Source organism: Chiloscyllium plagiosum, unplaced genomic scaffold, assembly GCF_037043375.1.
Source record: "Chiloscyllium plagiosum isolate Xiang-an unplaced genomic scaffold, Cpla_swu_hap1 HiC_scaffold_21, whole genome shotgun sequence".
In the NCBI taxonomy this organism is placed as follows: Eukaryota; Metazoa; Chordata; class Chondrichthyes; order Orectolobiformes; family Hemiscylliidae; genus Chiloscyllium; species Chiloscyllium plagiosum.
Window position 1 is genome coordinate 37,797,042 of NW_028270159.1, and position 24,840 is coordinate 37,821,881.

Consider the following 24,840-nt stretch of genomic DNA (forward strand, 5'->3'; position numbering starts at 1 on the left):
TTGGCTTCCAACTGTGGTCCCCAGAATCACATAGACCAGTCTTCAGCCAATCCAATTCACCTCACACAATATCAAGAAGCAGTTGGAGGCACTGGACACTGCAAGATCTGTGGGCTATGACATCATTCTAGCAATAGTATTGATGTGTTGTGCTCCAAATCATGCTGCTCCCCAACCAAGCTCTTCCAGTACAGTCACAATACTGGCACCTATCTGACAATGTGGAAAATTGCCCAGGTATGTTCCTGTACTGAGAAAGATACTGCCCCATCGGTCTACTCTCGATCATCAGTAAAGTGATGGAAGGTGACATCAACAGTGCTATCTAGCAGCACCTGCTCAGTAATAACCTGCTCAGTGACGCCTAGTTTGGATTCCATCAGGGCCACTCAGCTCCTGACCGCACTACAACCTTGATTGAAGCACAGACAAAAGGGCTGAATTCCAGAGGTGAGGTGAGAGTGACAGCCCTTGACATCAAAATCTGCATTCAATCGATTGAGGCATCAAGGAGCCCAAGGAAAACTGGAATCAATGGGTATCAGGGAGCAAACTTTCCAGTGATTGGAGTCATACCTGGTACATAGGAAAATGGTTGTGGTTTTGGGAGATCAGTCATTTTAGCTCCAAAACATCTCTGCAGGAGTTTCTCAGGGTAATGTCCTGGGCTCAGCCATCTCTAGCTACTTCATCAATGGCGCTCCTACCATCACGAGATCAGAAGAGGGCATGTTTGCCAATGGTTCACAATGGTCAGCACCATTCACACCTCCTCAGATATTAAAGCTATCCTCGTTCAAATATAACAAGATCTGAACAAAATCCAGGCTTGGACTGACAGGTGGCAACTAACATTAACACCAGACCAATGCCAACAATGGCCATCTGCGATAACAGACAATCCAACCATCTTCCCTCGACACTCAAAGGTGTTACTATCACTGAATCCCCTGCTATCAACAGCCTGGGGGTTAGCATGGATCAGAAACTCAATTGGATTTGCCTCATAAACACAATGTCTTCAACAGCAGGTCAGAGGCTAGGAATATTGTGACAAGTAGCTCATCTCCTGGCTCCCCAAAGCCTGTCCACCATCTACAAGGCACAAGTCAGGAGTGTGATGGAATACTACCCACTTGCCTAGATGTGTGCAGTTCCAAAAACACTCAAGAAAGTTGACACCATCCTGGACAAAGCAGCCCACTTATATGACACCACATCCACAAACATCCAATCCCTCCACCACCAACTCTCAGGAGCAGCAGTGTGCATTATCTACAAGATGCACTGCAGAAATTGAACAAAAATCCCTTAGACTGCACCTTCCAAACTCATGTCCATTTCCATTAAGAAGTGGAGGGGAGCAAATACATGAGCACATCATGCCCTGCATTTCCCCTCCACACCACTCACCATGCAGACTTGGAAATATATCACCGTTCATTCACTGTCACCTGGTCAAAATCCTGGAAGTCCCCCTCTAAGGAAGTTGGATTAACTTACAGCATATGGACTGCTGTGGTTCAAAAAGGCAGGTCACCACCACTTTCTCAAGGACAACTATGGTCAGGCAATAAATGCCAATCCAGTCAACGACACCCACATCCCACGAATGAATATAACATGACAAATATTATTGCTGTTAAATCTAATAATAAATGCTGGAGAAATGAGAAACTTCTTCCTTTTAAACTGGTTCAGATGAATAGCACAGATGTGTTCAATATGAAGCTGAAGTTCATGAAGAAGCAAGAAACAGAAAGACATCAAGAAATATGTTTACACAGACCATCAACATCAACATAGTCCTCTCCTAGATGATCTATTTCTGTGCTGTAAAATTCTACATAATTTGTATGTGATTTCTATGCCAAAGAAGGCTTTAGGGACCTGGCAGCTGACTTCGAATTGACAGGAGAGTAATGCAGGATAAGTAAATGTCCAGGTGTACCAAACAACATCATAAATAACAGCATCAGTTAGCAAACTACTGAGTCTGTTCCTCAGGTATCACTCTCTACACACCTGTGTTTGTACTGGTTACAGGTATATGAGGAGCAGACTAAATATTATGCTAACCGTTGCTGTTGTTTATGATGCAAGGAATTACCTGGCAAAATTCCACTTAAAAAATGCACACGTTGTAATGAACTGGACATGCTTCCCTTGTATACCATGTAACATACAATAGATACATGTTGGTTTTCATTTACCGAACTAACCCTTCATTTTGTCCCCAGTCACTTCTCACGCAAAGATGTTTATGAATGGGATCTGGAGAGTAACCATCATGACAGCCACATTCACCTGAAGAAAAAGACAAAAAGGAAAGATTTAAAAAACGTTCAGGTGTGAACACCTGCAGGAAAGTTTGACGTTAGCAATCACTGCTCATGCCCTTCATATTGAAACATCCCAATCATGAAAAATCAATTTTAGTCAATCTCTACAAGTCAGTTCTCACTTTGATTTACATTAAGGTTTAACATCACTATGTATTTACTGTGTCACCTCTTTAATTAATTTGTGTATCTGCATTTTTTTTTAATTCTTGCCACACCAATGCAATTCTGTACATTTTTTCAACTGTTTCCCATTTCAATTCAATCCCCAGCCATTAACCCATTCATGATGAGACTGAATATTCAAGGACCTATTTACAGCAGGATACAAATAGAGTCATTTGTGAGCTTTAATTGTTATAAATGCTAACTCTCCAACACTTTCCAGATAATGAAACATGCCAGTATTTCCCGCAGGCATAGAGTAAAGTGATGGATCATAGCACCCAGAATGTAAGCCAGCAATTTTACCCAGTGATTAAGACAGTCTTAGATTCTAAGCAGGCCTCAAATTAGAATCTGGTTTCTGACCGAACACTGGTACTATCTGAAACTCAGTTAGACTCTGAAGTGTGAAATGAACCTGCAGGTGAACAATGCCAGAATACAGCTGACTGCCTTGAAAATGAACTGTAACCCTGAGAATAGCACAGTCCCATCACACCAGTGTGACATTTATACACCTGAACTCTCTCTCAATTGGTATCTTACAGTGATACTGCCAATTAGTGTTGAATTCATAGACAGACTGCACCTTGGGATCTCCTCTACCGAGAACTGAATGGAGGCTGGCAGAGCTCATTTCTCTTGTGGCCATTAACAAGTAACAGATGGAAGCCATCATCTTTTTCTGTCGAAACTGGATTCAAACAGAAGTGCGTAATGGAAAAATGCATGCTTTTAAAAATAGAGGATAAAGCATTTCATTACTCAAACCTTCACACATTAAGGCATAACAGAGTTTCAGGTTTTGTAACAAAATCAAACTCACTAATTTGCAGCCTACATATCATCAGAAAGACAACGCGTTCTTACCCGTTTCAAGAACATCAAATTCCTACCTCCCAGATTCAGAAAAGTGCAGTAATATTGGATTTACGGTGATTTCAGACCGTAAAAATATTCACATCTTAAACCTGATCGAATACTAAAGATTAAAAGTTTCCATCTCCATCCTAGAGACCTCGACACATTGATTTATGACCTGTCATTTGGTACAAATATTACAATTCATAACAGAAAGAACAAAGCACACATGGGATATGTCTAAAAGAAATATAACAATGTATTTGAGCTTTAAGAGAACTAGAATAGAATATTATTGATATCTATACATTTAACAAGGCTGTAGAGCCAATATTAAACATTCCACTGAGCTAAAGAAAAGTGAACAGGAGCCTTCAATGCCATTTATGCTGATAGCATTTCTATACAATGATTAATTTGATCATATTACAGACCTTTAAGTTACCAATTTATCACTGCCAATTGAATTTCAGCAATGTGAACACTATATTCATGTCAGGTATGCTACAAGTATGAAGACAGTGAACCTTTCCATCCATGTATTTCACGATATTCCTTTTTTATGGATCACAGACTGTTGCAAGAAAGGAACTTGGCCTTGTTTAGTCTTAGAGAGATTACAATCTAGTAAATACTGAATTTGTAAAATAATTACATTGATCATAAGTAACTGGTAATGACTGGACCTATTCCCAACACCCAAGATAACGTGTTCAATCTACTTAGAGGATAAACACCCTGGATGCACAAAACTGAGGTCACACAACCTTCCAGCATTTTTATCCATTGGCAACATTTTCATTACTGTATTGGGAGCAAAACATATTCAAGGTGGTACAATGGCTCAAAGCACAAGTGATGTGTGCGTTCAATTGCAGCCTCAGGCGACAGTATGTGCGTAGGTTGCACATTCTCCCTGTGCCTGTTTGGGTTTCTCCAGGTGCTCTGGTTTCCAATAAGATGCAGATCAGGTGAATTGGGTGTGCTAAATTGACCATAGTGTCCAAGGATATGTACGTTAGGTGAATTGGGTGTGCTAAATTGCCCATAGTGTCCAGGGATGTGTAGGTGAGGTGAATTGGGTATGCTAAATTGCCCATAGTGTCCAGGGATGTGCAGGGTAGGTGAACTGGGTGTGCTACAATTGCCCTCAATGTCCAGGGATGTGCAGGTTAGGTGAATTGGGTGTGCTAAATTGCCCATAGATTAGATTATTTACAGTGTGGAAACAGGCCCTTCGACCCAACAAGTCCACACCGCCCCGCCGAAGCGCAACCCACCCATACCCCTACATTTACCCCTTACCTAACACTACAGGCAATTTAACATGGTCAATTCACCTGACCTGCACATCTTTGGACTGTGGGAGGAAACCGGAGCACCCGGAGGAAACCCACGAGACACGGGGAGAACGTGCAAACTCCACACAGTCAGTCACCTGAGGCGGGAATTGAACCCGGGTCTCTGGCACTGTGAGGCATCAGTGCTAACCACTGTGCCGCCCACAGTGTCCAGGGATGTGCAGGTTAGGTGAAATGGGTGTGCTAAATTGCCCATTATGTTTGCACGGAAGTGTAGTTTAGGTGAATTGGGTGTGCTAAATTGCCCATAGTGACCAGGGAGGGGTAGGTTAGGTGAACTGGGTGTGCGAAATTGCCCACAGTGTCGAGGGATGTGCAGGTCAGGTGAATTGGGTGTGTTAAATTGCCCATAGTTTCCAGGGATGTGCAGGTTAGGTGGAATGTATGTGCTAAATTGCCCATCGTGTCCAGGGACCTGCAGTTTAGGTGAATTAGGTGCGCAAAATTGCCCATAATGTCCAGGGATGTGTAGGCTAGGTGAATTGGGTATGCTAAATTGCCCACAGTGTCCAGGGATGTGTAGGTGAGGTGAATTGAGTGAGCTAAATTGCCCATAGTGTCCAGGGATGTGTAGGTTAGGTGAATTGGGTGTGCTAAATTGCACATAGTGTCCAGGGATGTGCAGGTCAGGTGAATTGGGTGTGCTAAATTGCCTACAGTGTCCAGGGATGTGTAGGTGAGGTGAATTAGCAATGTGAAATGCAGGTTATAGTGTAGGGGGATTAGTCTGGGGTGGGATGTTCTTTGGACAGTCAGTGTAGACCTGTTGGGCTGAATGGTCTGTTTCCATACTGTAGTGATTCTATAATTCTCAGTCCCACATTGGTTCAGAATAAATGGGAACCAACCGGTGCACAAATCAAGGGACCAGCTGTTCCAGATTTGCCTGACTGCCTCTTCTACTCTTTCTCATCTTTGCGTTGACCTACAGCAAACATTTAGGCAAAAGTTCCTCATACAGGTCTCATCATAACTTACAAATGTAACCTAATTTGCATAAAGATTTAGGACACACCTTAAGTCTTTTTCAGAAGTTAGAAGAAAGCCTTGCCGTTACAGATTTTTTTACAATCTCAAGGCAACCCAAAGCACCATCAGTGAAGTATTTTTGAAATATAGTCACCATTGTGAGGTAGGTATGGATAGTAGTTACAGCGAATGGCCAGATAATCTGTTTTACTGTTATTGGCCTTCTCAAAAGGCACCAAAGCAAAAGGAATTATTGTATTTTGCAAGGGAGATCAATAAAAAGACTGTGTCCACAGATGCAGCCAGACCGAGTTTCTCAAGTACTTTCTGTTTTTATTTGAGATCTCTAAAATCCACAGCACTTTGTTTGATTAAAAATAGGCCATCTTATTCAGTGCATTTATTAGCTTTGCCTGTCAAAAGGAAAGTGTGTGCTTGTGGACTTCAGCCATCCTCTAACAGGTTTAAAACTATAACATTGCAGGATGTACAAATTCAAGTCTCGTATATATGCAACCTCCAAGAGCCAGTAAATAAGTACCAATAACAACAATTCTAAAGTGTTAACACCAGTGATGACATAACACTTTTATGCTGAATGAAATAAAGCTATAGGCAATAGTTATTTTTTAAAAATAATCTTTTATTGTTTTGGACATGTTTGTCAACATTGTCAACAATGGTTTGTATACCACACTGCACTTTGGAGAGCACCCAGGAATAAACTTGACACTTCCATGTGAGTGAGTTGATTGCACAAAAGAACAGTTGAGCAATATTGTTCGATGTGGAGTGACCACAGTGAATGATTTTTGTCAGCGTTACGTAATTACAAGAACAATATTTCGTCTACCTAATGGAATTGTGCTGTCCTCGGTTCTAATGAAGGCAAGAGAGTAAAACGGGGGTTTTGAGGTACAGCAATACTGTTCCTACCATCCTGGCCTAAAAAAAAGTCATAGTTTAAGTCCAACCTAAGGAAATGTTTGCCACCAAGGTATATTCTGACATGTTTCAAAAAATGATCAACCTAATTAGACACGAGAATAAAAAGTGAATAAAAGTATTAATCATGGTTACTTGCAATTTCTTTTACTTGAGTAACTCACTGAAATTTACATCTGAAAGATAAATAATTGACTACAAACTCTTTTACATGTAAGACAAACAGCAGCCTTAGATATTGGTTTGAAAAATATTTGGCATACCTAACAATTGACTGATCAATCTAGAAATAAGTGACCAGATTCAAAGTTTGGGTGAAGATTTGTAGCTCGGGTGCTCGTTGTTGTGGTTCTGTTCGCCGAGCTGGAAATTCTTGTTGCAAAAGTTTTGTCCCCTGTCCAGGTGACATCCTCAGTGCTTGGGAGCCTCCTGTGAAGCGCTTCTGTGGTGTTTCCTCCGGCATTTATAGTGGCCTGTCCCTGCCGCTTCCGGTTGTCAGTTTCAGCTGTCCGCTGTAGTGGCCGGTATATTGGGTCCAGGTCGATGTGTTTGTTGATGGAGTTTGTGGATGAGTGCCATGCTTCTAGGAATTTCCCGGCTGTTCTTTGTTTGGCTTGCCCTATAATGGTAGTGTTGTCCCAGTCGAATTCATGTTGCTTGTCGTTTGCGTGTGTGGCTACTAAGGATAGCTGGTCGTGGCGTTGAAACAGAATACAAGCCCAGCTCGGATTCTTTGTTAGATCAAATAACAGCAAAGGTAAATGTAGGCTGAAAGTTCAGTTTTACTGAATAGACACTTGAATCTGACGCTGTGTGGAAATAGAAGAGCTTGCAGCCAAGGTTTTGTTCGTCATACACTGATTTATCATTTTCAATAGAGGAGCACATCATCAACATATTATTATCCAGGATCAAATCATGTGTTTAAATTCTTGATCCCTTCATCAAAGTTGATATAATATTTATAAAACCCTTGTAAGTTTCAAATAGTTTTATGAATGGATATGGCAAATGAAAATTTAATTTTACTGTACATGCTTATCAAGGTTCAGTGTCTCAAATAAGGTCAGGATGCAAGTTCTCACTTCAGAAAGCCTGAGGTGTGTATGTATCTAGAAGGCTCACTGCAAAGTTTTATTCACAATATTTCAGCTTCTGGGTTATATCACGGTCTCTCATGGCTCACATAAACTTAAAAGCCAGAAAGAACAACCAGGAAAGTAAACATTTCACTTGCTCATGGCTTGAATTATGAACTGCCAAACATTCTTATCAATTATTACATGGTTTATAAAAAGAACATTTGTGTCAAACAATTATTTTAATGGTTTAGTTTTGTTTTCTAGGGAACAATATTCATGTCACTGAACAAACATGCACTGTAAACAAAATCAGAAACAATGGAAGAGATTCAGTTCCCTTCCTCCATGGAGAGTTTGGTTTGGTAGGGCAATTAATCAGGCAGAAGTAGGAATATTGGACAGACTTTTGGCTCTGCTGTTAATTGAGGCTCTTAATCGAGGCCCACTGCCCCACTAATATTAACCCTACAGTGATAAGGGGCTTACCATATGGGAAGTCTAACAACAAATCTGTGTTGTGATGCTTGTGGGTGCCTGATGTTGGGTTTAAAAAGGATTCAAGGCATTCAGAACCCAATCTTGTTCAAGGCATTCAGAACCCAATCAAGGGACCAAGCATCAGGAAAGGCATGCCTGCCGATTCCTGCCTCCTGCCCTTACAGCTAACTTCCCTTTACTCACCTCGCAGCACACCTTCCAGCCCAGAACCCCACCCTGTGATCACTCACCATGCCTAGGGGTCCAGGGACGAGACTAGGATGTGGCTGGGTGTCATAGCATCAGCAACCTTTACCTCAGCATTGGCACCCACTGGCCTATGACTGTCTAGCAGCTAATGAACAGGAATTCTGCTCCTGGAATCCTTAATCCAGGGTAAGACTTGCTGCTGTCCACTTAAGTGCCTGAATGGTGGAGTTTCCCCTCAAAGTATTCCACTTACTCTCAGCTGATCTCTTTTGATAAATTTATTTTCTTTCAGCTAAACATTTATGAAGATGTTTGAAAGAATCAACCTCTGAATCCGAGCAGAACTAAAAACTGCAGTGCATTGTAAATAATAAGCTTTGGCAATTGCAAGTAGATGTTATTGGTACTGATCATTTCACTAAGAGTAGGGAAATCTTACTGTACAAGGTGCTGATGTGACAACATCTCAAATAATTTGAACAGTTTTGGTCCCCTGACTAAAGAAAATATATTGTTTCGTTGGCGGCAGTTCAGAGATGGTTTACTAGGATAATTCCCAGTATGCATCGTTTGTCTTATATGCAAAGGGTAAATGGGTTGGGACTCTAATCACTGAAATTTAGGAAAATGAGAGATGATTTCATTGAGAATATAGGGCATATAGGATTCTTAAGGGGTTTGACAGGCAAAAGTGCTGATAAGATTCCTAAATGAGAGACAGCCTAGGACCAAAGGACATAATCTTAGAATGAAGGGGTGGTAGTTTAAGATTGAGATGAAGAGGAATTTCTTCTCTCAGAAGATTGTGAGCTTTTGCCACAGAGAGCTTTGGGGGTGAGTCCTTATACATGTTAAAGGCTGAGAGAGAGTGTCTTCATCAGTCGGGGAATCAAGGATTAAGGGAAAAGGGCAGGAAAGTGAACATGAGGAATGACAGATCAGCCATGAACCTATTGAATGATGGAGCAGCCTTGAGGGGCCAAACAGCCGACTCCTGTTCCTATTTCTTACAGCCTTCAAATCACAAAGCTTTTCTCCAAGCACTGTTCACTGCATTTGTGAAATTGGTTCTGACATAAATGTAACTGAGTGACCTTTGTAATCACATGGAGACTACAACAGCTAGAGAAATGAAATTCCCACAGCAAAAGACACAAGTTTGCACAAGAAATGATGCACTTTGGGTCAGTTATATTATCACACAACGATGTGCAATGCTTCTGTAGTCCATAATTCTTCCAGATCATTATTTTTTCTGTTTTTGAGTGGCAAATGCCTCTAGAACAGAGGAAAAGAAACGAGGGAGACTAATATTTAGCAGCAATTTAAACTCTTATGAATTTTTTTTTCCACAACCAATTCAGTAAAATCTGTGCTTTCGTTATCACTGCTTTGTAAAGCTTTGCTGCTCACTTACTGAGATTGAATTATTAATTGATTTATCTGACGTTTCAACATGATGAGATTTACAATCTATTTTTAATTATGAGGTTCATGGAGGCCTCCTTCCTTGTTTAATCCTATGCTTGATGTGGATTGGTTGTACCCTTAGGCTACATAACCAACTGTAACCCTTAAATGGGGAAAAATACCATGGTCCATGTGGTCTATGACTAATTACTTATTATCTTAATTTTGCTTTTAAACGATAACTATGTCCAAAAACGACAGTCTATGTCATTTAGAAATAAAAGGAATGGATGCTTGTTAACTGGTCAATCTACATAGACCAGTATGCCTTATTCCACATAGGATCTCATGCAAGAAGATGACAGTATGTCAATAAATGGTTTTAATTTCTTTGTGGGCAACATACAAACAAAATAGCTGCCGCAGAACATGTGTGTTGATTTTTTGCTTCAAACACAATGGAGTATAAAAGTAGGGAGGTTTTGTTAAAATGACACAAGTTAGATCATAGTTGGAATACAGTGAACTGCTTTGGGCCCCTCGTTTGAGGTACGATATACTGACATTGAAGGCAGTCCAGAGAAGGTTCACTGTGCTGATACCAAGTACGGAGAGACTATCTTCTGAGGAAAGGTTGAGCAGGTTTGGTCCAAACTCATTGGACTACAGAAGAATGAGAGGCACATTTACTGAAACATAGAAGATTTTTTCAAGGTTTGACTAGATAGATGCAGAAAGCTTGTTTCCCCTTGTGGGGCAGTCTGGGACCTGAGGATTTAATCTCAGAACAAGGGGCTGCACATTTAAGACAAAGATTAGGAGTAGTTTGCACATTCTCCCCATGTCTGTGTGGGTTTCCTCTGGGTGCTTTTATGTCCTCCTACAGCCCAAAGATGTGCACGTTAGATGAACTGACCATGCTAAATTGCCAATAGTGTTCAGGGATGTATAGTTTAGGTGCATTAGTCAGGGCAAATGTAGAGTAATAGGACTGGGGAATGGATCTAGGTGGGTTACTCTTTGGAGGGTCGGTGTGGATTTATTGGGCCAAATGGCCTGTTTCCACACTCTAGTGATTCTATGATTCTATGAATTCTTCCTCTAGGACAGTAGTAGAATCTGTGAAATTTTTTACAGAGGCTGCTGAGGTTGGGTCATTAAGAATACTCACAGCTGAGCTAGACAGATTTTTAATCAGTCAAGGATCAGAATTTTGGGGAAATGGCAAGAAAGTGGAGTTGAGCATTATCAGATCAATCATGATGTCACTGATGGTGGATCAGACTCAACGGGTTGAATAGCTTACACACGCTTCTAGTTCCTATGGTTATGTAAATTTTAATACATCTTTTAAGACTATGACTCAGGGGTTTGGGTTGTGCAGTGGCTCAGTGGTTAGCACTGCCTGCCTCATAGCATGATCTCTCCACTCTGCAGGCATCCTGTCTCTATTCCTGATGAAGGGCTTTTGCCCGAAATGTCGATTTTCCTGTTCCTCGGATGTTGCCTGACCTGCTGTGCTTTTCCAACACCACTCTAATCTAGACTCTGGTTTCCAGCATCTGCAGTCCTTGTTTTTACCTTTTTCATAGCATGAGGGTCCTGGGTTCGATTCTAACATTGGGTGACTGTCTGACTGGCCTGCTTCCACACTGTAGGGACTCTAAGAGTTGATTTTTACACATGGATAATTGTTTTGTCGAAGGATTGACAAACATACATGATTTGGGTCAAAAAAGATCATTGTCTTGGAATAAAGTTTTTTTAAAAAATGCATTAAAAATCCTTATAAATTCACATCAACAACCTGTTCTTCATTTAAAACACTCCCAGAATGTGACTGAAGCAAAGATCAATCTTTACTCATTCCTGGTTGCCTATGAGAAGGTGGTGTTGAGATGCATTCCAGATTGATGCAGTCCATTTGGGGTAGATACACCCATGTTGCCATTGGGAAACAAATTACAGGACTTTGACTCTGCAACACTGAAGGAACAGCAATATATTTCCAAGTCATGATGGTATGTGGACTGGCAGAGAATTTTCAGAAGGCAGAATTTGCCATGCTGTTGTTATCCTTCTAGATGGTTGTGCTCATGAGTTTGGGAGGTACATTGGTGAAGTTTATACCATTGCAAGCTGCATACATTTCATCCAACAAAATCCAGTTATATTTCATAATGAATTATCCCACATTGAGACCTATCAAAATCACGAGCATATTTTAATAACTAAATAATTAATCTTTGTTATATAACATCATTGTATGAATATTCCTTATCATCATCACCAGTAGTATATAGTACTGGAATAAAATTTCATTATGTTGTTGGCCTCAGTACATCATTTGATATCTCACATTTAAGATTGAACTTTTGACAATTTTCTAAGCACATTCATTCCATTGACTCATTGGCATAATGTGGCTCATGAGGGTGCTTACATATTTCTCGCTGTATTGACTCTTTTCTCACATCTAATGATTCAGAATCTCTCCAGGACAAAATTATTACATCATCCATCCAACGGCTGAACAATACTCACAGGATGAGTGGTAATAACTGACGGGTCAGTGTTGGTGGGATTTGAAGCTGCCTCAGCTCATCAAAGCATCTTCCTCAACGGCTTCAAAATTCTACACAAATTTGATCAACCTTTTTGCAAGTGTCTTCGTCCATTTAGCTTCTATAATGAACGTAGCTAGCAACACCATTGTGAAATTTCTCTTTGGGGAGACCTTTACATTAACTATCACAGTCAGCTTTAATTTTGTACCATCTGGCATACAAGATGGTATCACTGTGAACTGTGCCTTCTCATGAGCAGTTGTCTTTAGAATGATAAAAGAGTACAGCACAGAGGAAAGCCAATCAGTCTACGTAACAACCTTGCTACACCAATCTTGATCATGATTTGTTTGCAGGCAGGTTCGCTAGAGAGTCAGAGAGACATATACTCTTTGGTCCAACCAGTCTATTCAGTGTTTCATTCATATTCCCAGTGCAGGCCACTTAAATGCACTGATGTCAGCTGTCAGGACAGTGGAATTTGAGCATTTTAACTGCAAGATTAAGTAGATGGTAACATTTCATTTCTGATGGAGTATTAAATCACACCTTTTCATGAATTTTATCCATCAGCAGTCACTGTCTATAATTCTGATCTTCTATCTCTCAGAGTAGAGATTCAGATGGTGCCACAAGGAGATGCTATTTTGCTGAGCTTGTTACTCCATTTTGCCACTTTTTTTTCCCCTCCATTTAAGAATGAGCTGTATACCTGTTATTGTTTCTCAAATGCATTACGTAATTTCAGACTGGAGGCCTGTGAACAGTGGAGTGCCACAAGAATTGGTGCTGGGTCCTCTACATTTTGTCATTTACATAAATGATTTGGTTGTGAGCATAAGAGGTACAGTTAGTAAGTTTGCAGATGACGCCAAAATTGGAGGTGTAGTGGACAGCGAAGAGGGTTACCTCAGATTACAACAGGATCTTGACCAGATGGGCCAATAGACTGAAAAGTGGCAGATGGAGTTTAATTCAGATAAATGCGAGGTGCTGCATTTTGGGAAAGCAAATCTTAGCAGAACTTATACACTTAATGGTGAGGCCCTCGGGAGTGTTGCTGAACAAAGAAACCTTGGAGTGCTCATAGCTCCTTGAAAGTGGAGTTGCAGATAGATAGGATAGTGAAGAAGGCGTTTGGTATGCTTTCTTTTATTGTTCAGAGTATTGAGTACAGGAGTTGGGAGGGCATGTTGCGGCTGTACAGGACATTGGTTAGGCCAATGTTGGAATATTGTGTGCAATTCTGGTCTCCTTCCTATTGGAAAGATGTTGTGAAACTTGAAAGGGTTCAGAAAAGATTTACAAGGATGTTGCCAGGGTTGGAGGATTTGCACTATAGGGAGAGGCTGAACAGGCTGGGGCTGTTTTCCCTGGAGCATTGGAGGCTGAAGGGTGACCTTATAGAGGCTTACAAAATTATGAGTTGCATGGATATGGTAAATAGACAAAGTCTTTTCCCTGGGGTGGGGGAGTCCAGAACTAGAGGGCATAGGTATAGTGTGAGAGGGGAAAGTTATAAAAGAGAACTAAGGGGCAACATTTCCCACAGAGGATGATACGTGCATGGAATGAGCTGCCAGAGGAAGTGGTGGAGGCTATTGCAACATTTCAGAGGCATTTGGATAGGTATATGAATAGGAAGGGTTTGGAGGGATATGGGCCGGGTGCTGGCAGGTGGGACTAGATTGGGTTGGGATATCTGGTCGGCATGGACGGGTGGGACCAAAGCGTCTGTTTCCATGCTGTACATCTCTATGACTCTATGACACCTTCATTTAGCCGAGTGGCAAGGAAATTGCTGCTGGAATTTGCAGAAGAAGAATCAAAAGAACTCTGTGTGTGCCTTTATATTAATTAAATTATGTAAATAATGATAATCACAACAATTCCTGAACAACTGAGATAAAATTTTACGAGGCATGCATTTTCCAAAGTTGCACATCACAAGCTCACTCAAGTATACATGGTACAATAATTGAAAGGAGGTTTCCCCTGGATGCAGAGAGGAATTTCTTCACGCAGAGGGTGGTATATCTTTGGAATTTGCTATCGAGAGTGCTGGGGAACCTCAGTCTTTCACTCAGTTAACAACGGAGTTTGATGTATTTTTAGTTTCCAACAATTTCAAAAGGGTATAGTATAAGAATAATGACATGAGGGTAGATGATTAGCCATGATCCAGAGTGACAGAATGTGTTCAAGGGGCTGAATGGCCTACTCCTCCTCCTTGTGTTCCTATAGTCTATGTTCCTTTAAAATGCTGGAAACCCTCATCAAGTCCCACATATCTGTGGAGAGAGAAACAGTTAACAATTTTGGTCTGTGACCTTGGGCCAGAACTCAGACCTGAAACGTTAATGCTGCTTCTCTCCACACATGCTGCCTGATCTGCTGAGAATTTCCAAAATGTCCTGTTGTCTGTTCATTACAGATATACAGCATCTGCAGTGTTTGACTTTGTTAAAAAATAGTCATCTCAGAAGAACAAGAATGAGAAATTCATTCATTCCTTCAATGCTGTTCCTCCAGTGAACATGAAGTGTATTCAATCCCAGCTTGACGCTCTGGACATAATCTCCTGAAGGAAAATTTATATTGATGTATTTTAATGGTTTACTGGTTCCTAAGGAAGGGTCACTGATTTCTCTCCACAGATGCTGCCAGACCGGCTGAGCTTTTCCAGCACTTCCTGGTTTTGTTTCTGATTTTCAGCATCTGCAATTCTTTTGATTTTAGCTTAATTATTGGTATTCAAACTGCATCTCCTTCTGACCTTGTCTTGATATTTTATCCAGTTGGGGCCTCGCATCAACGGAATTTCTTGCTGCTAGCTACTTTTTCATGAATTGTTTTGTGGGACGTGAGCAATGACTGGCAAGGTGATCCAAACCAAGTTGCCAAGTAAGGTCATTAGTGAACCGCACCAGTTTGTAAAACAACTCACGTCAGCTGCATGGCATCATCGACAAGACTAGACATATACTCAAGACTTTATTAACTGAATTTAAGTTTCAACGGCTATGGTGGGTTTTTAACTCTCTAGGGCCTTAATTTGAGCCTCTGGTTTACTTGTGCAATAAACAATATCACAACACCACCAACTCCCCAGGACTGGCATACTCGATGGCTCTGTTTTCAAATGAAATTTTTACATTCCACCTCAAACTTGCCCCATTATAAGCATCGACATTGAAAGAATCTTCACTAATCATGATCTAAATGATGGAAAATATATAGACTATTGAAATTTGAATTCCATCGTTGATTTCATACCAGTAACTTTGATAGACTGAAATAGCTTTCAGAACCTGACAACATGGGTTGGTCAAATATCATGAAGCCTTGATGAATTAAACAAAAGACAGCCAGTGTGAAATGAACATTTCCCCAAAGGAAACCAACCAGAAAGCCCAAAGGCACTCATCGTCTTTCCAACAGGCACCATCCTGAGTATCTTCACATGCAAACAATGAAACATTACTTGCGACCTCAAGAGACTCTTTCTGCATCAGAAACAAAGATTGATTCTTTTAAACTGCAGTATTGAAACAATATGAGGATAAGATCCAATGACAACAACAACAACTGGAAAGAAACGTCAGAAAACTGAGAGTCTAAAAAGTGACAGCAATGTTCCCTAATGGAACCAGAATTAACTGTTGTCTAAGGTCTCTTAAACAAGATTGTAAATGAAATCTTCCTTCCTTTTGGTGCATGTGCTTGTGTGTGTGTGAGAGAGAGAGAGAAAGTAAGTGTGTGTATGTGTGTATATGTGTGTATGTATGTTTGTGCGCGCATGTATGAGAACATAAGAACATACAAACTAGGAGCAGGAGTAGACCGTCTGTCCCTTTGAGCCTGCTCTGCCACTCAATGAGATTATGGTTAATCTTTTCATGGACTCAGCTCCATTTACCCGCGGTTTCACCACATCCCTTAATTCCTTTATTTTTCAAAAAAGTATCAACTTTAGCTTTAAAAGCGATTACTGAAGTATTGTCAACTACTTCACTGAGCAAGGAATTCCATAGATTAACAATCCTCTGAGTTAAGAAGTTCCTTCTCAGTTCAGTTCTAAACCTGCTTCCTCTAATCTTGGGGCCATGCCCTCTTGTCCTAGTCTCACCGACCTGTGGAAACATCTTATCTATTTCTATTTTATCGATTCCCTTCATTATTTTATATGTTTCTATAAGATCTCCCCTCATTCTTCTGAATTCCAATTAATATAATCCCAGTGTACTCAGTACCTCCTCACAAGCCAACCCCCTCAACTCTGGAATCAACATAGTGAACCTCCTCTGCAACCCCTCCAGTGCCAGTAAATCCTTTCATAAGGAGGCCATATCTGTAGACAGTACTCCAGGTTTGGCCTCACCAGCATCTTGTACAGCTGTAATGTTACCATCTGCTTTTAAAACTTAGTCCCTTTAGCAATGAAGGACAAAATTCCATTTGCCTTCCTAATTACTTGTTGTACCTGCAGACCAACCTTCTGCGATTCATGCACAAGGACACCTGCTGCAATGTTTTACCATTCAAATAATAATCTATTTTACTGTTACTCCCATCAAGATGTATGACTTCACATTTACGAACATTGTATTCCATCTGCCAAACCTTTGCCCACTCACTCAAAGTATGTATGTTCCTTTGCAAAGTTACACAGTCGTCTGCATACTTTGCTCTGCCACCCATATTAGTGTCATCGGCAAATTTTGACACTTTACACGTGGTCCCCAACTCCAAATCAGCTACATAAATTGTAAATAATTGTGGTCCCAACACCAATCCCTGAGGCACACCACTAGTCACTGATTTCCAGCCAGAATAGTACTCATTTATCCCCACTGTTTGTTTCCTGTCAGTCAACCAATCCTCTATCCTTGCTCATACTCTACCTCTAATACCATCAAGCCTTATCTTATGCAGCAGCCTCATGTGTGGCACCTTGTCAAAAGATTTTTGGAAATCTAGGTACACCACATCCACTAGGTCCCCATTGTCCACCTTCCTTGAAATATCTTCATAGAATTCCAAAAGATTTCTAAAGCATGGCCTGCCCCTAATGAACCCATGGTGCATTTGTACAATGGGAAAATTTATTTCGCGATGCCCTGCTTTTTCTTCCTTGATAATAGACTTAAGCACCTTCCCCACTACAGAGGTTAAGCTCACTGGTCTATAATTCACCATTTGTTTTGTCTACCTCCCTTTTTAAATAGTGGCATCACTTTTACTATTTTCCATTCTGCTGGGACTGCCCCAGAGTCCAAAGAATTTTGGAAAATTACCACCAGTCCATCTACCATTTCTCCCGCCATCTCTTTTAGTACCCTGGGATGCATTCCATCAGGGCCAGGAGATTTATCTATCCCTAGTTCCATGAGCTTACCCAACACTAACACTTCCATAATAATAATTGTTTCCAGATCCTCACCTACCTTTGTCTCTTTATCACTTACTGGCATGTTATTAGTATCTTCCACTGTGAAGACCGATGCAAAGTACCTGCTCAATGCCTCAGCCATTTCATCATTTCCCATGACTAATTGCCCCTTCTCAGCCTCTGAAGGACCTATATTTACTTTAGTCTTTCTTCTTCGTTTTGTCTACATCAAGAAACCTTTGTTATCTGTCTTCATATTCTGTACTAGTTTTTTTTTTCTCATGCTTTATCTTACTTTTCTTTATAGCTCTTTTTGTGGCTTTCTGTATCCCTTTAAAGTTTTCCCAATCTTCAAGATTCCTGCTGTTTTTGGTCACTTCGTATGCCTTCTCATTCACTTTGATAGCCTGCCTTATTTCCTTAGACACCCTTGCCAGATTACCCCTCCTCTTACAGTCCTTCCTTCTCACCAGAACATACTTTTGCTGAGCACTTTGAAAAATTTCCTTGAAGATCCTTCATTGCACATCAACTGTCGCATCATAAAATCTCTGTTTCCAGTCCCCTTTCGCCAGGTCCTTCCTCATTCTATCATAGTCCCCCTTATTCAAGCACAGGACCCTGGTATTGGATTTTATCTTCACACTATCCAGCTGTATTTTAAATTCAACCATACTATGATCACTCTTTCCAAGAGGATCCCTAGCTATGAGATGATTAATTAATCCTGTCTCATTACACAGGACCAAATCTAGGATAGCTTGCCCCCTCGTCGGTTCCATTACTTGCTGTTCAAGAAAACTATTATGGATCCTTCAACAAATTACTCCTCAAGGCTACCCTGAACAAGCTGGTTTGACCAATCTAAATGCAGATTAAAATCCCCCATGATAATAGCCATACCATTTGTGCAGGCATTAGTTATTTCCTTGTTTGAAGTTTAAACTTGAAGTTTAGAAGAATGAGAGGTGACCTCATTGAAACATATATGATTCTTAAAGGGTTTGACAGTGTAAATGCTGACAGGATGTTTCTCCTCATGAGAGAGTCTTGGAACAAAGGGTATGGTCTCAGAATAAAGGGATGCCAATTGAAAACCGATGAGGAGGAATTTCTTCTCTCACAGGGTTGAGTGTCAGAGGGTTGTGTTGCAGAGCCCTCATGTATATTTGAGCCACATAAATTCTTGATGAACAGGAATATCCAGGGTTATGGGGAGAAGGCAGGCGAATGGGTAGAGAAACATATCAGTTGTGATTGAATGGTGGAACAGATTCAAATGACTGAATAGCCGAGTTATGTTCCTGAATCTTATGGTCAGATGGTCTTGATCAGGAAGGGAATCAAGAGTTACAGAAAAAGGTCAAGAAAATGGACATGAGAAATGTCTGCTCCGCCATGATCCAAAGAATGGTGAAGGAGGCTCATGGGGCCAAATGGCCTACTCCTGTTCCTGTTTCTTACAGTCTTATTCAAGAATAAAACATCCCAGCATGAACCAAACAAAAAAAAAACTATGCCTTCAGTCTGGAATGTAGAGCTTCAAGTCACAAGCTCAGTGGTTAGCACTGCTGCCTCACAGTGCCAGTGACACGGGTTCAATTCCCGCATCAGGCAACTGTCTGTGTGGAGTTTCCACATTCTCCTCGTGTCTGTGTGGGTTTCTTTCGGGTGCTCCGGTTTCCTCCCACAGTCCAAAGATGTGCAGGTTAGGTGAATTGGCCATGCTAAATAGTGCTAGGGAGATGGGTCTGGGTTGCTCTTTTGAGGATCAGTGTGGATTTGTTGGGCCAAAGGGCCTGTTTCCACACTGTAGGGAATCTAATCTAATCTAATCTAATCTAATCTAATCTAATCTAATCTAATCTAATCTAATCTAATCTAACAAGCACCAATTGTGGACTAACAGAATAGACAAGCTCCAGCTCACCCCAGCCCGGACGGAATTTCACATTGGCCCCAAGGTCCTGTACTTCCCGCGGCAGCCTGTGCCCCACAACCTGAGCCGCCTCCGAAATTTTAATTTGGTCTCGTTTAGGGACGTAAAAAGGAAAGCCCTGTATAGACTGCTGCTGCACACCGTCCACCTCTTCTCCCTCATCCACCGTCCGGACATGCCTTGGCGTGCCCATTTGCCACTGGGCGGTGGGGATCCCCAGTGGAGGGCTCTCTACACGGGAGTCCTCCCCCTTTCTCTCGGGGATCTGGGGTGGAGGGTGCTGCACGCAGCAGTCCCCTGCAACCGCAGATTGCGGTGGTTCACGGACTCCCAGCCCAACTGCTTGTTCTGTGGCGCTGTGGAGTCCGTGGACCATGTATATATTGGGTGTGGGCGTTTGCACTCCCTTTTTGATTTCCTTAAAAACCTTCTCCTCTGTTTTTGGCTGCACTTCAGTCCCACGCTCCTGATCTTTGGGCACCCGGTACGGAGGAGGGAGGGCAGGTCTGAAGACCACCTCGTGGGTCTGCTCCTGGGCCTGGCCAAACTGGCCATTAACAGGTCCAGGCAGCGGGCCGTGGAAGGGGTCGTTAGGGCCGACTGCCTGCCCCTCTTCCGCGGTTACGTTAGAGCCCGGGTGTCCTTGGAGAAGGAGCACGCGGTGTCCACCAACACCCTGGAGTTGTTCAGGGAGAGGTGGGCGCCGCAGGGAGTGGAGTGCATCATTTCTCCCTCCAACTCTATTTTGATTTAGTCCCTACCCTCCCCTTCACTGTTTTGATCACACAGCACTGCCCTTTGATGTGAAGGGCAGTGTTTGTCACTGGCCACCCAGGTGTTTTCCTATCTTCCTGGTGGTGGAAATTGAATAAAGATTCGTGCACTTTATGTCTTTCACTGTGTCTCACACCTGCACACACACACACCATGGGTGCTGGGGAAAAAAATAAGCACTACCGCACTTAGGTGGTAGTGTGGGGGTAAAAGAGAGAGAGAAAAAAATAAAATAAATGGGACATTAGAGGTGGGCGCCGCAGGGAATGGAGAGAGAAAAAAAATAGACAAGCTCCAGCCCACCAGGAATCTACCTGAGTTAAGGCTTGAAATTGTTGCAAATACATCATTGAGATGATCCTACCAATTGCAGTTCGTTTGTCTCCAGCTGGACAGTGATTCTGCATAGGAAGCATCTCCAGTATCAACTTGATGCAAATTCACAGAAAATAGAGAATGTAATTGAATCAAAACAATGCTTCAGTCAAAGTAGCATTTACTAGTGTGGTGACTGAGCCAGCCAAAGGGATCATGAGGTATAAATTATACATGAGGCTCACTGACAAGTGAAGTGATCTATCTCAAGCAGAAATAGAATGGAGAGCAGCTTTTAACACAGACAGTGGTCTTTCACTGAAACAACCCAAGCAATTTAACCTGTTATCATGTACACAGAAACTTGTCAGAGAATTGCACATTTGGAATTAACAATATAATACTTCTGCATAGTGTTACATTTTACAATCACTGACTCATTGGCAGACCAAAAGCATTGGCACCTTGTAAAAATGTTAACGAAGAGCTGGTAATGAAGGAGGCACAATGTCACTTGTGAATCTGCATTTCAAATGCTCTTATTGTTTATTCATGACTGGCAGGATTGAAAGTGACCAGGTTTGCCCAATCAATCAAATAGAACAGGCATTACTTCAAACCCATTGATGCTGAGTGTTAGAGAGTGCCCGAAGGTGCACCAACAAGAAACCTACTCTCCCAATAAGTCTATGATGAGGTGGAAGCAATTCAGAAAAGGGTAACTGCAATATTTCCAATAATTTTCCTTCAGATTTTTATATCAAAAATACAATCACACATCAAAATGATCTTTTACTGCAATTTTTAAAAGAACTTTCACAAGCTTGAATATTGGAAATATTGATCTTTCAGTGTTCTTTTAAAGAAAATAACTAATCTATCAAATCAAAAACATACTAGACGGGAAATCAAAACTGTAATCTAGGCAATATAAGTGCCTTAGTGTTAAAGTAATTATTCGAGCTTTATTCTCCAGAAGATAATGTCACTGAATCCAACATTTGGATTAGAGTCATGTAGCATGCTCTCCTGTACATTGTGTTGATTTCATCTATTTTCACTTCAATATCAATTGTGCTAGTTTTTAATCAGCAGCTTCATTTTGTTTTAAAGATGGTTCCTCTTGTTTGAGCCGTTCTGTTTTGAATCTCTTTCAGGAACTTGGGCCTGTTCCAACAACTCCCTTTTCCTGCTTCCTTTTGCCATAAGTTTAGCCTTTTGCCAATCACAATGTCACTTTCTTGCAAGAACTGGGATTGGAAGTATTAGCACGTCGTTAGCATTGCTACCTCATAAAATCTATGTTTGTGATAATTGTCCAAGGTAATTTGGAGAATATGGCTTTGCTCTGTCTCCACAGCCTCCATGATGCTGCACCTCTTTTCTTGTTGCTCCCCTCTGATCTTCTACTCTCTTTCCAAACTTTTTCTTTGCTTCTCAAGCTGGCTTTAGCCTATGTCTTCTTTCCGTCTGATGGTTGGTGCCGTGAGGATTATTGGCAGGGAAAGAAACCAACCATTGGTTGCAGAATGCATTTGGGTTAGCTGCCATTAACAACATGTTTTAGATTAGATTATTTACAGTGTGGAAACAGGTCCTTCGGCCCAACAAGTCCACACCGACGCTCCGAAGAGCAACCCACCCAGACCCATTCCCCTATGATTACCCCTTCACCTAACACTACAGGCAATTTGGCATGGCCTGCACATTTTTGGATTGTGGGAGGAAACCGGAGCACCCGGAGGAAACCCACACAGACACGGGGAGAATGTGCAAACTCCACACAGAGAGTCGCCTGAGGCGGGAATTGAACCCGGGTCTCTGGCACTGTGAGGCAGCAGTGCTAACCACTGTGCCACCAGGCCGCCCATTGATGCTGAGTGTTAGAGAGTGCCCGAAGGTGCACCAACAAGAAACCTACTCTCCCAATAAGTCTATGATGCGGTGGAAGCAATTCAGAAAAGGGTAACTGCAATATTTCCAATAATTTTCCTTCTGTGTCCCTCAGTATTATCCTTTCTATTATTTCTCTTAAATATTCATACTTCTCAACGCCTACCTCATCTATTGCAAACTTTATCCCTCATTCATAAACAAATCCTCATTTCTATTACTATCCATAGCTTTTCTATCAACCTTTAAAAAAATTCCCGCCTTTATTCTTCCTTTGCTCACTGAATTGCCCTAACCCTACATTTCACTTGAATCCCCATCTAAAACTGGAATCCAGGAACTCTCTCCCTCATGGTACTTTCAGTGTCCCTTCACTCCAAGGTCAGATGGGCAATAAATGCAGGCCTAGCCAGTGATGCTAACGTCCCATGAGAAACTTGAAAAAGTAGGGGCACAACATCTGCATCTAGATCTTGTCCATTTTTAAAGGCCCCATTCTGAAGGCATTCAACACCATGATGTCAATACTACTTTCGCCCATTTTATCCAGGGAGCTAGCAAGACCAAAATCAGTGGATGATACTTAGTGCCCACTTCCAGGGTTATCTGAACACCGACAGATGTGGAAAAAGAGAGAACTCACATCCAATGCTTCTGGACCAGTTCCACATGCGCTCCAATGTAATTCTTATGATCTGAGGCATAAGCTAAGAGGCCATCACTCAACATAAAGCAACTTAACTGGCATTGACCCATTGGAATCAACTCGAAACATATCCCAACTTGATACTTACCTTTAACAGTTTAGTGAGAACAGCAAAATCTCATTTCTGAAACTTGATGTGATTGCCTGTTTGCACACCTGTACTGTGTTGAATTGACTCAACTAGTAATTATGGGTATGAACCCCTCCCAGTCAGTGGTCAAAACCTGCAGGCAACTTATTACATGTCGAAAAATACAGGCCAAATACTAATATTGATCCTGTCTCTCACAATCATCAGGCGTGCAGATCAGTCGACAACCATAGAAGTGAAAATTGACCTTGTGATTATTGATTGGTCAGGAAGATTAAGCAACTTCAGTAATAACGCAAGGTAATAAAAGGCTAGACTGTGAAATGATGTGTTGCAAATAAACACAAGCTCTTAATTTCAAAAAGGAAAGGCATAAAAGTAATGACCACAAAACAAGCATCAAGTAATTCTTATTTTCCCACAGTAAGTGCTTCTACGAGTGGCCATTTGATGACAAGACAACTCAACAAGACAAGGAGGTCTGGAAACAGATTTAAATTCTTTGTTTCATCATTGATTCTCCAGAACGAGCAGTCAAAATTGTGAACGTATTTCTGATGAAGGGCTTTTGGCTGAAATGTCGATTCTGCTTCTCCGATGCTGCCTGAGCTGCTGTGCTTTTCCAGCACCACACTCGCACAGTTAAAATTGTTCCTCAAGGCAATAATCTTGTTTTGCCGGTACCATTGAAAAGGCATTGGTTTGGTTGCTAAGGTTGTTATTCACAGAAACCAATCTCTCACAGCAACAGGATACAGTATGCCAGCTTTGATGATTATGGCACCTCTTCTTATAACCTAACTAAGCACCTCATGTGCTGACAGACTACATGTGTGAACCTGAATGAACTTCTACAAACACAACAAGGAGCATGGTTTTGGAAGCTCAACAATTTATAGCCCTAATTAGCAATTTGAAACAATATAATGTTCTAAGAAGAGACTCAAGAGTTAAAAATGCCTGCTGAAACATCTAAATTATACAAGATACCAGTCAGTCTGACCATGAAGCCTGAATTTCATTCAGAAATCAACTATTTTGCTATGATCCAGTCACAGAAACAATGAAGTGATCAGTGTCACCTAACTCTCATACCCAACTTTTAAGCGCCTGGCACCAAATCTTCCTGCTACAAGAATGTGGGTGGCACACTACATAACCTCTTACCTTTCTCATTGAGACGTTACATGAAAACAGAAATATTCTTTGTTACTTTGAACAATTTCCAATCATGCTGAAAATACATCATGAGATATGGGCTTCCTTGTTCCTCCACAATAGTCCATGAGACTTAAAAAGGAAGAAAATATGGATGATTTGAAAACAATATCCTCAGGATCT

At 41.3% G+C, this 24,840-nt stretch overlaps 1 protein-coding gene across 7 annotated transcripts in view; it reads right to left on the reverse strand.

Moving 5' to 3' along the window:
• astn2 (astrotactin 2) overlaps nt 1-24,840 on the reverse strand; it is a 1,590,397-nt gene that overhangs the window by 870,094 nt on the left and 695,463 nt on the right. For 6 of the 7 annotated variants that reach the window (XM_087998520.1, XM_087998522.1, XM_087998525.1 and 3 more), the window contains one exon: nt 2,214-2,307. In XM_087998520.1, the coding sequence (XP_087854646.1) occupies nt 2,214-2,307 (94 nt within the window). The remainder of the gene's footprint in view (nt 1-2,213; nt 2,308-24,840) is intronic. The other variant, XM_087998521.1, reaches the window with a different exon arrangement.